General features: G+C 33.7%; 1 protein-coding gene across 2 annotated transcripts in view; it reads left to right on the top strand.

Annotated features, from left to right (window-relative positions):
* Positions 1-17,253, top strand: part of LOC132713177 (uncharacterized) — a 30,575-nt gene extending 13,322 nt beyond the window's left edge. The window contains exons 4-13 of one of the 2 annotated variants that reach the window (XM_060695662.1): positions 2,276-2,342; positions 5,932-6,078; positions 7,321-7,437; positions 8,011-8,352; positions 8,682-8,818; positions 9,299-9,445; positions 10,572-10,708; positions 11,602-11,671; positions 12,550-12,950; positions 16,230-17,253. In XM_060695662.1, the coding sequence (XP_060551645.1) occupies positions 2,276-2,342; positions 5,932-6,078; positions 7,321-7,437; positions 8,011-8,352; positions 8,682-8,818; positions 9,299-9,445; positions 10,572-10,708; positions 11,602-11,671; positions 12,550-12,950; positions 16,230-16,614 (1,950 nt within the window). In that variant the 3' untranslated portion in view covers positions 16,615-17,253. Of the gene's footprint in view, positions 1-2,275; positions 2,343-5,931; positions 6,079-6,757; positions 6,961-7,320; positions 7,438-8,010; positions 8,353-8,681; positions 8,819-9,298; positions 9,446-10,571; positions 10,709-11,601; positions 11,672-12,549; positions 12,951-16,229 lie in introns of those variants that run through there. The other variant, XM_060695663.1, reaches the window with a different exon arrangement.
* The last annotated feature ends 96 nt before the right edge of the window (positions 17,254-17,349 follow it).

The following is a 17,349-nucleotide window of genomic DNA, read 5'->3' as shown; positions in this document are numbered from 1 at the left end:
ATATGTGACAAGGTTTACAACTCTAGCACAAAATTTATCAGAATTTCCTCCCTTGAACTTAAAATTTTCATGAAAAAAACATTGTTTTTTTTAATAACTTCTTTTTCTGAATGTATCTACTTCAAACTTCATATAAATGTTTCTTATTGTCACTCAACATTTGTGAGTGTTCAATACTCTAGCAAGACTATTTCCAGAATTATGCCCCTTTTGAACTTAGACTTTTTTTTGAGAAATTGGTAATTTTTACTCCAACTTCTTCAATCATGATAGGATTTTAAAAATGTTATATTTTTATAACAGGGATGTTTAAAAAATAACTTTAGAGTGTCCTTCAGTCCGTCTGTCTGTACATAAAAACTGTTTCCTGTGATCACTTTTAAAGAACTTTTTCAACAAATTTACTTAAAATAGGAACCTAAGTGAATGGCCAATGGCCCTTCAGAATGTTGCTTGGGCTCTTACCGGTAGGGGACTTATGGATTGCTTGCAATACTATGATAATTGCTTGTTGACTTAGTATTTACATTAAAGTTTTTGTAATACCTCAAATATTTTCAAAGTTCATAAGGCTTTTAAACATGTTGAAATTTTATACTCTTCTTTGACAGCATAATAGGACTCTCTCCAATGCCTATAACTGTAATATGGATTTAAAGAAAAAATTTGCCTTTTTCTTTACTGAGAAAATTTTACCTTTTAATCAAGGCTTTATTTACTATCAAGCACTAAGAATAGTCAAGCGCTGCTGTCCTACCGACAGCTCTTGTTTGACTTAGTATTTATGTTAAAGTTTTTGTAAAACCTCAAATATTTTCAAAGTCAATTGACAAATGGCTTTGAAACTTTGCACACTTGTTCACCATCATGAACCCAACCTGTAGACAGGAGGAGGTAACTCTATCAAGCATTTTGACAGAATAATGCCCCTTTTTGACTTAGTATTTACATTAAAGTTTTTGTAATACCTCAAATATTTTCAAAGTCCATTGACATATGGCTTTGAAACTTTGCACACTTGTTCACCATCATGACCCCAACCTGTAGACAGGAGGAGGTAACTGTATCAAGCATTTTGACAGAATTATGGCCCGTTTTTGCCTAAGTATTTACGTTAAAGTTTTTGTAATACCTCAAATATTTTCAAAGTCCATTGACAAATGGCTTTGAAACTTTGCACACTTGTTTCAACTTAGAATTTACATTTAGGTATGCATACCACCTCAGATATTTTCATATTTTATTGAAACAAGTTGAAATTTTATACTCTTCTTTGAGAGCATAATAGGACTCTCTCCAAGGCCTATAACTGTAACATGGATTTAAAGAAAAAATTTGTCCTTTTGTTATTAACTCAGAAAATTTTACATTATCAAGGCTCATTTACTATCAAGCACTAAGAATAGTCGAGCGTTGCTGTCCTACTGACAGCTCTTGTTTTACTTTAATATAGAAGAAGTTTGCTTGTTATACAAAATGGGATATCTATTGAATAAAACTTTGGTTCTTAACATTGAAGAGATGCTGAGCATTTACAATTTTTTTTTTTGAAATCAATATAATGCAGATATAATTTCATGTAAATTATATTAATTTATGATTATGCTTAGTCTTAATAAAAAGATACATTTGTATTGTAGATAAAGAAATACACATGTATATCTAACCAACCCTTTCCCTATCTGGCATGCTTCATGGGAAACAAAGAAATTTTTAAGGTTGGCCTTAATTGTGCAAAAAAACATTCTGTCCATTTTCCGGTCAAACTGTCACAGTCAATATGACCATGAATTCAAATTATCTCTTTTGTTTAAAATATCTGCAGTTTATTAATATAAGATATGGTGTGCGCTGTTCCTGATACAGCTTTTGTTAAATTTCATAAATGCCATGTTTGCTGATTTTAACCGTATTAGTCATTATGGTGATTACCACTGCCAGCCAACTTTGACATTTGAGCCGTGTCACAACAAAACCAACATAATGTGTTTGCGACCAGCATGGATCCAGACCAGCCTGCGCATCCGCGCAGTCTGATCAGGATCCATATTGTTCACTATCAGTTTCTCTACTTGTTATAGAGTTGGTAAGCGAACAGCATGGATCCTGATCAGACTGCGCAGATGCGCAGGCTGGTCTGGATCCATTCTGGTCGCAAACGCACCATGTTTGTTTTGTCATGACACGGCTCATTTGTTATTGTACTGCAGTAGAAACAGTTCTATGTAGACAGGGAATACATTTGTATGTCAGATATGATATTTTCCCATTATAGGAGCAGAATAAAAATGACAAGAGGACCTACTGTAAAGAATTTGTAGATATTTTGAAGAAATGCTCTAGTAAGTTGCTTTGTTTTCAATTATATTTTTAGAAGATGATAAAATATAGCTATGTTCATGCATAATATACATGACAAGGTAAGTAATCTGATGACTATTTCACTACAGCTGTTATCAGTAGAAACCAAATTGATGTATCGTCAATATTTTTCTGTCAATCAGTAATTGATACACTTTTAAAAAGTCTGTAATTTTGACTTATTTGTGAAATATCTAGAAATTATAAAAAATATATAACTGAAACATATAATATAAGAAGGTATCCATGTCTTAACACTGCTGTTGTTACATATTGAATGGAAATATTTCATAGCAGTGATTACAAAAAATAGTCTGGAGGAAAAAAAATCATGCTATGGGAATTGATAAACAAGACACAACTTTTATAAGTAATTAGGCCAAAATAAAAAATATGTCTGGTTCAGGGAACCCGACCGACCCTATTTTTTTACAGCCGACCCTAAACTTTTTTTTAGCTCACCTGTCACAAAGTGACAGGGTGAGCTTTTGTGATCGCTTTTCGTCCGGCGTCCGTCCATCGTCCGTCCGTCCGTAAACTTTTGCTTTAAATGACATCTCCTCATAAACCACTGAGCCAATTTCATCCAAACTTCACAGGAATGTTCCTTTGGTGGTCACCTTTAAAAATTGTTCAAAGAATTTAATTCCATGCAGAACTCTGGTTGCCATGGCAACCAAAAGAAAAATCTTTAAATATCTTTTAAACAACCCTAAGAGCTAGAGCTTAGATATTTGGCATGAAACATCTTCTAGTGAGTGTCTACCAACTTTGTTCAAATAAAAGCCCTGGGGTCAAAATTGGCCCCGCCCCAGGGGGTCATAAATTTTCCCTATATGCATATAGTAAAAACTTAAAAAATCTTCTTTTAAAGAACCCAAAGAGCTAGAGCTAAGATATTTAGCATGAAACTTCTTCTAGTGAGTGTCTACCAAGTTTGTTCAAATAAAAGCCCTGGGGTCAAAATTGGCCCCGCCCCGGGGGTCATAGATTTTCCCTATATGCATATAGTAAAAACTTAAAAAAATCTTCTTTTAAAGAACCGTAAGAGCTAGAGCTTAGATATTTGGCATGAAACATCTTCTAGTGAATGTCTACCAAGTTTGTTCAAATAAAAGCCCTGGGGTCAAAATTGGCCCCGCCCCAGGGGGTCATTGATTTTCCCTATATGCATATAGTAAAAACTTAAAAAATCTTCTTTTAAAGAACCCAAAGAGCTAGAGCTAAGATATTTGGCATGAAACATCTTCTAGTGAGTGTCTACCAAGTTTGTTCAAATTAAAGCCCTGGGGTCAAAATTGGCCCCTCCTCGGGGGGTCATTGATTTTCCCTATATGCATATAGTAAAAACTTAAAAAAATGTTCTTTTAAAGAACCATAAGAGCTAGAGCTTAGATATTTGGCATGAAACGTCTTCTAGTGAATGTCTACCAAGTTTGTTCAAATAAAAGCCCTGGGGTCAAAATTGACCCCGCCCCAGGGGGTCAGAGATTTTCCCTATATGCATATAGTAAAAACTTAAAAAATCTGTTTTTAAAGAACCCAAAGAGCTAGAGCTAAGATATTTAGCATGAAACATTTTCTAATGAGTGTCTACCAAGTATGTTCAAATAAAAGCCCTGGGGTCAAAATTGGCCCCGCCCCAAAAACTTTAAAAATCTTCTTTTAAAGAACTCAAAGAGCTAGAGCTAAGATATTTAGCATGAAACATGTTCTAATGGGTGTCTACCAAGTATGTTCAAATAAAAGCCCTGGGGTCAAAACTGGCCCCGCCCGGGGGGTCATTGATTTTCCTTATATGTGTATAGCAAAAACTTAAAAATCTTCTTTGAAAAAACCCAAATAGCTAGAGTTTAGATATTAAACATGAAACATCTTTAAGTAAATATCTACAAAGTTTGTTCAAATAAAAGCCCGGGGGTCAAAACTGGCCCTGCCCCAGGGGTATCATTGTTTTTAACTATATGTGTATAGTAAAAACTTTAAAAATCTTCTTTTAAAAAACCCAATGAGCTAGAACTTAGATGTTTAGCATGAAACATCTTCTTATGGGTGTCTACCAAGTCTGTTCAAATAAACAAATAAAAGCCCTTGGGTAAAAATTGGCCTGGGGGTGGGGGGGGGGGCCTATATACAGGTGAGCGACCTCAGGGCCATCATGGCCCTCTTGTTTGATTTTCGGTACGAACATTTTCAGGTACGAAATTTACAAATGTGAAAATTTTGTTTTACGATGCCTGTTGAAATAGCCGATGAGTAACAATCTTAAAATAATCAAAAAATATTTAATCTTATATGATCAAACTCAACAACAAGTAGAATTGTGAATGTTTCTGCAGGAAACAGACAAATTTTCAATTGTCACATATTTTCGCGATGCCGCTTTTTATAATTAAAAAAAAATCGTAACAAAAGAGAAGATATGTTTTGTTAAAATGTGTGTAATAACACTTAAAATATAGTTTAGGAATGAGATTAACTATTAGTTGAGATGGAGCCATTACCAGTATTTGTTTGTAACATACAATGAATATTTTCTTTTTAAAGGGAGGGGGGATGTAAGAAAACAGCATAATGATGTGATGATGTATGTTTATTTAAAGTATATTTCAAATCTTTTCAATCACTTTTATGGTACAGTGTTTTCCATTTGGGACATATTACCATTTTCCTGAATAAGCTTTTTCTCTGTTCAAACTCTGACTCCCCAACCCCTTACTTTACTTTACATCATATTTGTCAACTGTTTATAAGTGCAGCAAAGATAGCTAAACATATTCAATGTGATCTGGAACTCCTACTTTTGTGCTTGGGAGTTTCAAGACTCCTTCTTTGAACCCTGCAACTGTTGGTACCAGTTGCACATATATATCTATAGACTTGCGCCCCCTGAAGACCATTTGAATATGTTTAATATTAAAATTATATATAGCTGTGTTATTTTGGTCCCCGGAATAGTGCATGTCAGATGCTCTAAGCTTATAATACAGCATTATTATTAACTTGTTACAGAGGTGACCCTTGATCTTTTAATTGTCAGACCTGTCAGATGCAGGTTAGCAATAGTACAGCGGGTGATTCAAAGGGAAAGGGTACATAATAAGCAGAATAGAAAGCAAATTAGTATGAATACAGGTGCTACATGGTTAAATGACTACATACAAGAAATAAACAACACAATATCACATGCTGATAGTTTATTACAAAATGGTGTTTGCATTGATTGATTACAATCTTTGTTTCAGTATGTTAAGCAAGCAACACATCTATATATGGAAAATAAGACATTCTCCCAACAAAAAAAAAAAAAAAAAAAAATCCTACCCTCCTAATTTTTTGGACCAATGTTTCCTGAACCAGACATATTTTTTTTTTGGCCTTATTGATATATCGATTTATCGTTGTTTTTTATCATCCTGTATCATCTATATGCTTTGCACTGAATCAATGGGACTTGGTGCAACCTTTCCAGAGCAGTACCATGTTGGAGACAAAGAATTTTGTTGTTGTTGAGAGGTTTTGCTTTGCAGAGGTTACACTATTTAAATTGTAATCAATTACATTTACAAGGTATCCCTGCAAGAGAAGATATAATACTGGTGGAGTTATGTGCCCTCTACAACTATGTCTTTTATCACACTGAGGTTGTATGCAGTGTTGATGAACCAGGGCTGGGAACTGACATTTATTGTCAAGTTTATAAAACATTTTCAAGAGGTACATTACATTTGACTATATATTTTATTTTTGATGAGATTTACGACTTTGGATTCTTTCATGTAAGGAAGCTATTCAGCTGGTTTATGAAATGTTGATGGTTCTAATCAGATTAGTGGTCCTGTCTGAGAATTTCCTCCGCCAATAAAGCTGGAAAAATCACTTAATGATTTTTACAGTATCAAATGTTAAATTGCAATCCTTTTAGGACAGCTTATGATAACGTGAAAAATATGAAAATGGCTGGAATAGTTAATAACTTAGTTTAAGGTATAAACAATGTTGATTCTTTATCTAATTTAAGCTTAAAATTTGAATGGTTCGGCCTTGTTAAAACACCTGTTTTTGTTGTTGAGTCAAATTGAAACAGATTCACAGATCATAATACTCTGGCTTCTGTTAGTAGATTTTATCACTTAAAATAGCAATATTAAGGCAGTCATATTCATAAAATGTGGCCAATATACTTGCTGATAGCATACAGCTATTTTCTGCTGGCTGAATTTTGGCAAATGCAAGTGTTCTTGTTTAAAACAAAATACTCAATCCATATTTTAATTAAATATCAACTTGTGCGGTTTTGAACATCTGGCCTCATAATCAATTTCACCAGATGGTTTGAAGTTTTCCTCAAGCTGTGTACATGTACATTTTGTATACGTGTCAGTGTGTTGCTTACATCATCAGTACAAAAGACATTTCTTGTGATTTGACTATAATACCATAAAGTGGTTTAATTAGAACAAAAAGTGGAATTAAGCATTTGAAATAGGAAATTAGTACATGTTCGAATGTGGAATGGACTTTTAGAATTTTTGAATGAAGATAAACAGTGGCCAAGTCTGTTCAACAAGAAAAAAGAAAACCTGCAAGATAATTCTTGTAAATGTTCTTTGGTTTTAGGAATAATCTAATTCTGTATAGAGAATGGACTTTGTAAATTTTTACAATTTTTATAATGATTGTTGTTTTGAAATTGGAAATTCACAAATTAAAGACTGTACAAACTATACTATTTCTGTATATCAAATATACAAAATTTCATGCTAGGGAACCTAGTGATTTCTTAGTATATCTTCCCAAAGCTAAGTGTGACTTTTTGAAATTTGTTCGCTCATATGAATGAATGCAAATAGCTTAATACCTTTAAACAAATGAGATGTGTTTTATGTCATTGTTAATTCTAAATGGCTAAAACATATGAATTCATTAGGTATAATTAATGTGGTTTTTTTTAAACAGTTTTGAGAACTGTGTCTCCACAGAAAAGGAAAGGAGATTTTCTACAGTACAGTGACACGAAAACTGCATGCTATAGCCTGTTTGATGATGTTCTAGAGAAGTTACAATATGGGATAGGTACGAGTGTCCTTATATATATATATATATCTTGGAAATGTCATGATTATTCTTTCTTTTATGGAAATACCAATGAATTGTGAAGTTGGTCGTGGAATTTTGAAAGACCAGACTTGTAAATCCCCTAAAATGCTATGTAACACTGAGAAGTTAAAATAAAAGTTGAACAGTAAAGAAAATTAGTTCATTAATGATGTTTAAAAGAATGCTTTCTAGTGCTACTTTTGCTGTTGAGGATGAAGCACCCATTTTCATTTGGCATACAGTAATTTTGTTTTTGTGAAGGAATTTTGTTGCAGGGCTTACCCGAGATATGGTTACACATGCAGTTCACTTTACAGTAGTGTTTTACACAGTGAACACATCTCGATAACTGAGTTTTATCGTTCATAGATCATTTTCTTTGTAAAGTTTACTATGGCACAATATTGGAAAATTCAAAGATACATGTATTTCCAGTATGTAATTTGGCATCAAGTGATAAGCAATTGCCACCAGTTCCAGTTCAAATAAATCTTAATGTGATAGTCAAAGACATCATTAGTATTATTTTCATTATGCTATCTTTTGCAGGAAAAGAATCCCTCTCATTACATGTATGTCAATGCATTTTGATCCTCAGTGTGAGAGAAATCATGAAAGAATATAACAGTACCATAGTCAAACTCCTGGAGAGAGTAAGGAATATCTTACACTGTATGGATACTACATCTGTACACCCACAGCAAACATTTATTCTACCATTGAGAGTAGAACATTCTAGCCTGAGTCTTGCAGACAGAGATCAGATTTTAGACATCGTGTCCTTCCTGATGACTGTATGCCATTGTAAGGATCAATCATGGGAAAAAGTGTGCAGAAGTGTAGAGGGAATCGATACCATTAATGTTAAATGTGTTGCCCAGTTTTTGTCAGGTTTGTACATGTTGTTTTATCCTTTTCATTCTTTGTAATTTGTATGATGGTCTAGTCAGATTTGAAATTTGAGAAACCCCCTTTGTTAGTTAAAGAGATGGTTTAATGTTTTAGAAGAAAAGATTCAATAAAATGACTTGCCACAGGATCAAACTCGCATCTCTTGAGTCTTTAGATAATGCATTTTACCTCAGATGCTTTGTAGGCAAGCAGGGGCATATAAAGCTTCCAGAAAATAGTCCTGATAACAGTGATTAATAAATATAAAAGCTTTAATTTCTATTTAGTATTTTTGATTAAACAGTAATCAATGCTCTGCTTTTTTCTAGGGTTTGCCTTGTATAAAAGTGGCAGATATACAGAGGGTATATCTTGTTTGATGGAGGTGCTGAGATCTGGAGACGCACTGACACAAAGATTGAAGGCTCGAATTTACAACCTTATTGGAAAATGTTTTGACAAACTGGTAAGTTTCATTCACTATATTTTCAGTGTTTCAATCAGCTCATGTAAACTTAAAAAACTAGACATTTTTTGCTGAAGCCGTTTTTATGCCGATTTCCAATATTGAAATATTCAAACATGTCAAATGTTGAAGTATTAAGAATTGGATAGCTTGCACAAAAAAAAAGCTGTGGACAAGACTTCATGATTTTCCAGTCCAAGTAGATGGTTATTGTATGATCAAGATTATCTGATCCAACATTCAAAGGAGAGCGGTGGCCTAGTGGTTAAAGGTGTCTGCCACTCAACCCATGGATCATGGGTTCGAGCCTTAATCTGGTCACAAACATGTGTCTTCATATGACACCATTACTGGTTGGTCCCAGTGAACTTGAAAGTGATATACAGAAGTTGCAAAAACTTGTTTCGTAATCGAGCTTAACTAATTATCTTCACACTATCATTCAAAGGCTAATGTGATTTTGCTGTTTTCTGTTCACAGGAGAAATACCAGCTATCAATACAGATGTTCAAGGAAGCATTGTGTGCTGACTTCAGTTACCTAGTGCCACTGTATAACACATCTCTACAGTATAAGAAACAGAAAATAGCCGATATGGAATTAGAATGCTTGAATTTACTAGTCACAGTAAGTAATATTAATTCTACGTATGATATTGTCAATAAGCTTTCTCTAGATGACTTTCTTCTTCACAGACGGTGGTTCTAAGAAAGGATAACTCATCTTGAGTTAAATACTTATACTAACTATCTGTTATAAACATTGCTTCATATTTTTATAGCAGATAGGAATACCTTTCATCATTTAAATGGAAAAAAATTTAAGTGTTGCCTTTTCTTTTGTTGATGTGACTCTATACTTCAAAGCAGCTTTAAAAATTACTTCATAGCCTTTTGAAGAAATATTTTGTTTTTAAAATGTAGACAACTTGTGGAGTGCTTTTAGATAATTTCTTTATTACTTTTGGGAAGTACTAGGCTAAAATTTAATACAAAATGTATGATTATTATAGAGTTGTTTCATGTGATCTGAGATTGTATTTTGTGTAAGTGCTTTTTGTCTAAGGCCTGGGTGGCACAAGGCACCGAAAGGGTTGAGTGCAAGCAGATCTAGAAAATTCACACAAAATTGAAACAAGCTCTAATTAAGATTATTTTACATTAACCATTAGCATGACTGTTCAAAGAGTTGTCGGCAAATAAAAGTAATTGTTCCCACTGGTCAACCTCAGCATTTTTTTAAAGAGTCTATTTTATTTAAGAAAATCAATATTGTACTTCTCACAATTTTAAAATTCCAAGACATACATAACAAAGTTTCTTTTTCATAAAGAATATGAAATTTTAAAGGGACTCCACTGAGGTTTTTGGGAGAGGGCAGGACCAGAAATAATTTTTCAAGATTAATGTTCTGTTAGATGTATGCCTGGCTCAATAACTTGTATGTAAAATTTCAGATCATTTGCTCATTTTGTTTTCCTAGAATAATTATTCTAATTGTGAAAATGACCCAAAATCTAAGAATAGCTAACAATGTGATTTTCAATGTATTTCTCAGTATATTTCTTAATTATCTTTTGCATATATTTCTGTTTTAAATGCCCAGCTGATCTTTATAAGAAATTCAAATTTTATGATTTTAGGCTTTTGGTCCTCAGAGGAGTTCCTTTAAGACAAGTATAAAAAGTTTCTCTTTCACGAAGAATTATAAACCGTTAAAATTTTTTTGCTGAATATACATTTTATCCCTGCAGGCTTTGGAAATGAGGGATGATAGAGGTATTCAGTATGAAGGTATAGATTTCATGTGTTTACTTGACATAGAGGATACAGACATATCATATGTAAAAGCCCTGTATTCACTCAGTAGTAGGTCCATGCAGTTAAAGAGGTAGCTATGAGTTATCTTTTTTCAAAACCTTTTGTATAATTGATATGACTAATTTACAAATTAAATGTAGCTGGGTGTTTAAGGTTGCATACTTCAAATTGCTTGGCCCTTACTGCTGTGGGTTTAAATTTTGTCAGTGGAATTTGATTCTTACAGGAAACTTTTTAGCTAGCTTACAGAAGGTTGGTGGTCTACTTAGATGCTGGCTGGTGCCTGAAAAAAATGGTCAGGGACACCCCGAGTTGTTCTACAACCAGTGAAGCTGGAAGGTCACTATACGACTATTACAGTGTCAGTGTTACTTAAAATCAAACAAACAACCTTTGAATTTACAGTTGCCCTTTGTTGTGTTCAGAGATACAAATGCCACAATATTCAAAGTAAGCAACACACAGTGTAAGGGCCTGGTCATGCATAGGCCTACAATGTTTTCAGTGAAAATTTTAAGAACTTGGAAGTTTGAAGCAAGGATAATATTTGATAGGAAATTTTATGTTTGTTCTTTAAAAACTTTGTAATTGCTACAATGTCAGTGATATAAAAAATAATGTAGATGTATATTGAACATGAAATATCTAAACTTGAATGATTTCATACATATTCAAAGGAACCTCCATACACTTGAAATTCTTTAATTTTTCTGACCTTTTCCATGCTTCCTAAATTGTCAGTATAATTATAACAACTGAATGACAATAAAAGTAGTAACCCGAGATTTTAGATTTATTTCTTGTTTTTTCATAGAACAGAAATTTATTTTGAAATTTAAGAAAGTTAATTTCAATATGGGAATTCCCACAAAATTGTATGTAGAATTTGTTTTTTACAGATAAATTCTTTCACAAATAGTTTTTTGTTATGATATGTACATAGACAGTTTTGTATGTTTGAAGGTATGATGTAGCTGTAGAGAAATATATGTCACTTCTTGAACATCTCAAAACATGGAAAACTAATAAAAAGGTAATACAATGAACTTTCTTAAGTAACTTTGCAGTATTAGAAACAGTGGTTTTTGTTTAACCCTTTTTGGGTCAAACTAATTATATACTTCTGAAGTTTAAAAATTAGATTATTGAAATAAAATTTGGGAAAAAACTGGTTGCAAAGCCAGTCAAAACGAATTGTGAACTTTTTCATACATTTAGTTCCCAGGAAGTTGTGGATTTGGTTTGGTCCCTGGCTTTGGCTGTACCAAAGACAATAATATAGATGGTATGATTTTCCCCAGCTGGTACTCAACATTAGGTGAAGAGATTGATGGCTTATAATATGAAATGACTACATTTGTCAGTTTGTCTCCTGCATGTAATTTCAGTGCAGCTGCACTGTTAAGAATTGTGATCTCTGATACAAGGCTTCATTGTTGCTTACGTAGTATTAAGAATATTTGGAAAGTCTCATAAACTAAACACACATTAAACCACATACAAAGTCAGTTAGATTCTTTTATCTTAGTTTCAGATTGTTATGTTTTAGCTCTTCTTAAAGCTGCATACCTCAAGATGAGCCAAAATATTTGGAGAACATTAAACATGAGATAAATGTATTTAGATTTTAATAGAAGTAAAATGATTTAAGTTTCAAGTAATTACATGTTGTTATTTGTGATTAAAGACAGATTTTGCAGAATTTATCACCATATTTCTACTGCTTTAGTGCTAGTTTAGCTTATTTTGACCTCTTTTGGTAATTTATGTGGATTGCAATGTGTAAATTTATTTCTATGTTCACTTCACAATATTTTACTTTTAAATATATTTTTGAAATGTTCATGAAAATTAGCATGAACCTGGAGGCATGCTGCTTTAAAAAAACTAGATTTTTGTGTGTGTTTTTAGGAAATCTCCTCCATACCTCCATTGTTACAAGTCCATCACGAGACCATTGAAGCTCTCCTGATGGCACAGAAATACGAGGAATGTGTAACACTTTGTGACCGTGTTCTCATGTGCTACAACAGCAATACGTCGTCTCTTGAATACTCAGCTCTCTCACAAACATTAGACCCTCTATTGAGCCAAACGTTCGACCAAACATTGGATCAGAGTTTACTCACTAAAAGTCAAGGCTCTTGTAACGAAAGTGGGAAGATCGTAGGAAAAAGGAAATTCAATGAACTATCTCAGAGTCAGTCTGATGCGGAGCATTATGGTGACGTAGATGTGATTGCGTTAAAATTTAAAGCAGCAGCTCTAGTCAAAATGGGAGATAACTCTGGTTGTCTTGTATGCCTTCAGAGGTAAGCACTGATGACATGTAATATATGTTATCCAGATGGTAACCTTGAATTGCTTAAAGTAACTCATTTATCATCAAATGGTTTTACTAGAGAAAATAAGTGCATGTGTTTTATATGACATGTGTAAAAGACATATCGGAAATAACCCAACTATCTTTGGTTTTTTATTCCGGTTTTCCTAAAAAATCATTGTTAGGATGCTGAATACAGTTCATTTTCTTTAAGTAAGCTCTTGAAAATCATTGACTTTCATGTGAAGAAGCTACCCAGCTTTGATAAGGTCTGTTTGAGCCTGAATGATCCACTGAGTGGCACCCGAGGTCTGTGAAAGTTGCCATCTGACCTCTACTGTGTTGGTCAATGTAAAATACAGCCAAAAAATATTATAAAATAAAGAATCACAGCTTTATTGATGAATTAAAAGTATGGATGAATATATTTTTAAGAGAAACATAATTCTTAAGGCATTAGAGGTACATCTGTTGCCAAGTAGTCAAGGTCACTGATTTTATTACTTGAGTCGACTCTCAACACTGTAGGTTTGAATCCCTTGTGGGACTTTGGATTCTTTCATTTAAGAATGGTATCCAACAAGATTAAATAAGGTTTGTGGTTCTACTCCGTTATCGGGATGATGCCCAGAAATAATATAAAAAGAGCACCTGAGGTCTAAGTCGACCATTGAAGCTGGAGTCTCACTGTAAAAAAAAACACTGACGAAGCATCAGATTATACATGTATATATGACCATGTTCCCATTAAAGGGAGTCCACTGAGGTTTTTTGACATGACATGACTAAAAATAACTTTTCTATGTGAATGCTCCAATCCTTGAAGGTCTAGACCAATAATTTGTGTTCAAATTTGCAGATCAGTTGCTTTCTCTTTTTTAGCTCACCTGAGCTTGCTCAGGGTGAGCTTTTAGGATCGGTGAATGTCCGTCGTCCGTCCGGCCGTCCACAATTGCTTGTGAACACTCTAGCGGTCGCATTTTTGCCTCAATCATCATCAAACTTGGTCAGGATGCTTATCTAGTTGAAAGCTCAGATGAGTTCGAACATGGGTCATCTCAGATGAAAAACTAGGTCACAAGAGCTAAAAATAGAAAAACCTTGTGAACACTCTAGAGGTCACATTTTTGACCCAATCATCATCAAACTTGGTCAGGATGTTTGTCTAGGTGATAGCTCGGATGAGTTTGAACATGGGTCATCTCGGATGAAAAAGTAGGTCACAGGAGCTATAAATAGAAAAACCTTGTGAACACTCTAGTGGTCACATTTTTGAACCAATCATCATCAAACTTGGTCAGAATGCTTGTCTAGTCAATTGCTTGGATGAGTTCGAACATGGGTCATCTCGGATGAAAAACTAGGTCACAGGAGCTAAAAATAGAAAAACCTTGTGAACACTCTAGTGGTCACATTTTTGACCCAATCATCATCAAACTTTGTCAGGATGCTTGTTTAGATAAAAGCTCGGATGAGTTCGAATATGGGTCATCTCGGATGAAAAACTAGGTCACCGGAGCTATAAATAGAAAAACCTTGTGAACACTCTAGCGGTCACATTTTTGCATCAATCATCATCAAACTTAGTCAGGATGCTTATCTAGTTGATAGCTTGGATGAGTTCGAACATGGGTCATCTCGGATGAAAAAGTAGATCACCGGAGCTAAAAATAGAAAAACCTTGTTAACAATTTAGCGGTCACATTTTTGCATCAATCATCATCAAACTTGATCAAGATGCTTGTCTAGGTGATAGCTCGGATGAGTTCGAACATGGGTCATCTCGGATGAAAAACTAGGTCACAAGCTAAAAATAGAAAAACCTTGTTAACACTCTAGTGGTCACAATTTTGACTCAATTGTCATCAAACTTGGTCAGGAAGCTTGTCTAGGTCATTGCTTGGAATAAATCGAACATGGGACATCTCGGATGAAAAACTAGGTCACAGGAGCTAAAAATAGAAAAACCTTGTTAACATTCTAGTGGTCACATTTTCCACTCAATTATCATCAAACTTGGTCAGGATGCTTGTCTAGGTAATTGCTTGGATGAGTTCGAAATCGCATGAAAAACTAGGTCACCGGAGCTAAAAATAGAAAAATCTTGTTAACACTCCAGTTGCTACTGTTTTGATCTAAGTATCCTGGAAATTGGTCTGAAAGTTTGTTTTGATGATTTCTCGGTAAAGTTTGAATATGTGTCACCTGGGTTAAAAACTAGGTCGCACTGCTCAAATATGGATAATCCTTGTTAACACTGTAGTGGTCACATTTTTGACTCACCTGTCAATATAGTGTTGTCCCGATTGTCTCTGAAAATCGATAACTAATCGGACCACCCCAAAATAGGCAACTATCGATAGTTGTTTTTAAAAATCAATTATTTTAATGTTCTACCTACGCATAAATTGCTTCGGGCGCAACTTTTTCACACGCGGTCAAATAGAAATTTCCCGACTGAATCTCTTTAATTCCAGACTATTCTAAAGTCTTTTTTTGTATTCAAAACCTATTTATCATGGTTAATACTACTTTAGAAAATTATAGTGTGTAATAACATAACATTATAAACTTATATATAATTATCTACTATAGTTAAATTAGTGATCTTCAATACTACTCATTTATATTGTGACCTGTTGACTAGGTCTAATATTGACTGCCATAAAGCTGTATTATACAATAATTGACTGTCACAAAGTAGTATTAGGTATTTGTGTTGTTTGTTTTGAATTCAAAGAGCAAATCATACTTTAATCTTGGAGACAAGAGTTTATTTATTCTCAAAATGTGGTCACTACTGTATAAAAAAAATACATACAAGGATTGGTACCTTAAAAGAAAATAGGTCCATAATAAGTGCGAAACTCGATTATACTATCGGCAGACAATCGATTGTGGTGGTCCGATTATCGATAGTGATTTTTGAGTCCGATACCCAACACTACCTGTCATGAGACTTGGTCAGAATGCTTGTCTAGGTAATTGTTTGGATGTGTTTGATAATTCAGGTGAGCGATCTAGGGCCATCATGGCCCTCTTGTTTATTTCAGAATAATTATTTGAATTGTAAAAAATGATACAAAATTGTATATTTTATGCATTTAGACTTCAGTTAAGTTTCCATTAATGCTCGATTTTAATTATATTGATTTTTAATAAGATTTTAATATGTTTGCTTTGCTCTCCTTTGTTATCAGATATTCATTATTATGATAGCGATGGACTAGCTTTATTGTTATTTTAATAGAATTTTTGTTGGTTTTAGGGCTATTGACAGCATTTCAAGTTACCGAAAATTCCATCTGCAACAGAGTATGAGAGACATTTCAGATAGTAGTGGCGAACCAAGCAGAAAGAGACTAAGAATAGACGCAGATGTAAAAAGTGCTAGCAAAGATAGTATTACAGCTTCGTGTGACCAAGTAATTTCTAAATATAGTGCAAGGGAGGTAACTAATTCTAGTCAAAGTGTTAGTGAGAAAGGAAATGTGATAAAGGGGTTATTTAATGACTCCAGCAAAATGTTAGAGTTGGAACAAGAGCTGTACACAATGACAAGTGAGATACTAGAGTCAATGGAAAAGAGTAAAGACACATTACACTATAATAGGTTAGCGACACAGATTCAGAATATTAAGGAGAAAGTTTAATAAGAAAACTATATCCCTTTCAGTCTTATTTCACCCAGAGTTACTGTTTCAGGCATTGCACTTATACATACATATTTTCTGAGCTTTATATAATAATCTTAGTAATAATACATTTTTCTGGTCTTTCTTAGATTTTCATTTGTAAATGTATATTTAAGAAATAATATATCCCAAACTGTTATTTTATCGCTCAATAACATCACTTTTTGGAGTTCGGATGCGAGGAATAATATCACGAGGGCGTAGCCCAAGTAATATAATAATGAGCATCCGAACGACAAACAGTGATGTTATCCAGTGATAAAATCGCCAAATTGGATATATTATTTCGATTCTAACACAACATCAACAAATATATGCTGCCGTACCTGATATTAAGCAAAATTGCGCCGGATTTGTTTCCGTACTTATTGTCAGTGCGTCGGATTTTAGAGTGGTTACGCCACATATATAATGATTACATCACATGTCTAAATATAGAACATCAAACAGTGATTTTATAGCATAATAACACACACTTTCGGTTCTTCTATGCTAAAAAAATGTGGGTCGTGTTAGAATCTATGTTTTTGACCAGTCAGATACTCTTGAAATTAAATTAAATTTTTCTGATGTTTTTTGCCTGGGTATTCAAAGCCTGCTGTACATGCTGTATGTCTAATTTTCTTTTAGTCTATAGTACATGTATATAAACAGGACCAGTATTGATAAAAAAATCATGAATATTTTATTTAA

Source organism: Ruditapes philippinarum, unplaced genomic scaffold (assembly GCF_026571515.1).
Source record: "Ruditapes philippinarum isolate M1 unplaced genomic scaffold, ASM2657151v2 ctg3498_1_1_1_1, whole genome shotgun sequence".
Classification (NCBI taxonomy): Eukaryota; Metazoa; Mollusca; class Bivalvia; order Venerida; family Veneridae; genus Ruditapes; species Ruditapes philippinarum.
This window is presented reverse-complemented; position numbering and strand designations above follow the sequence as displayed.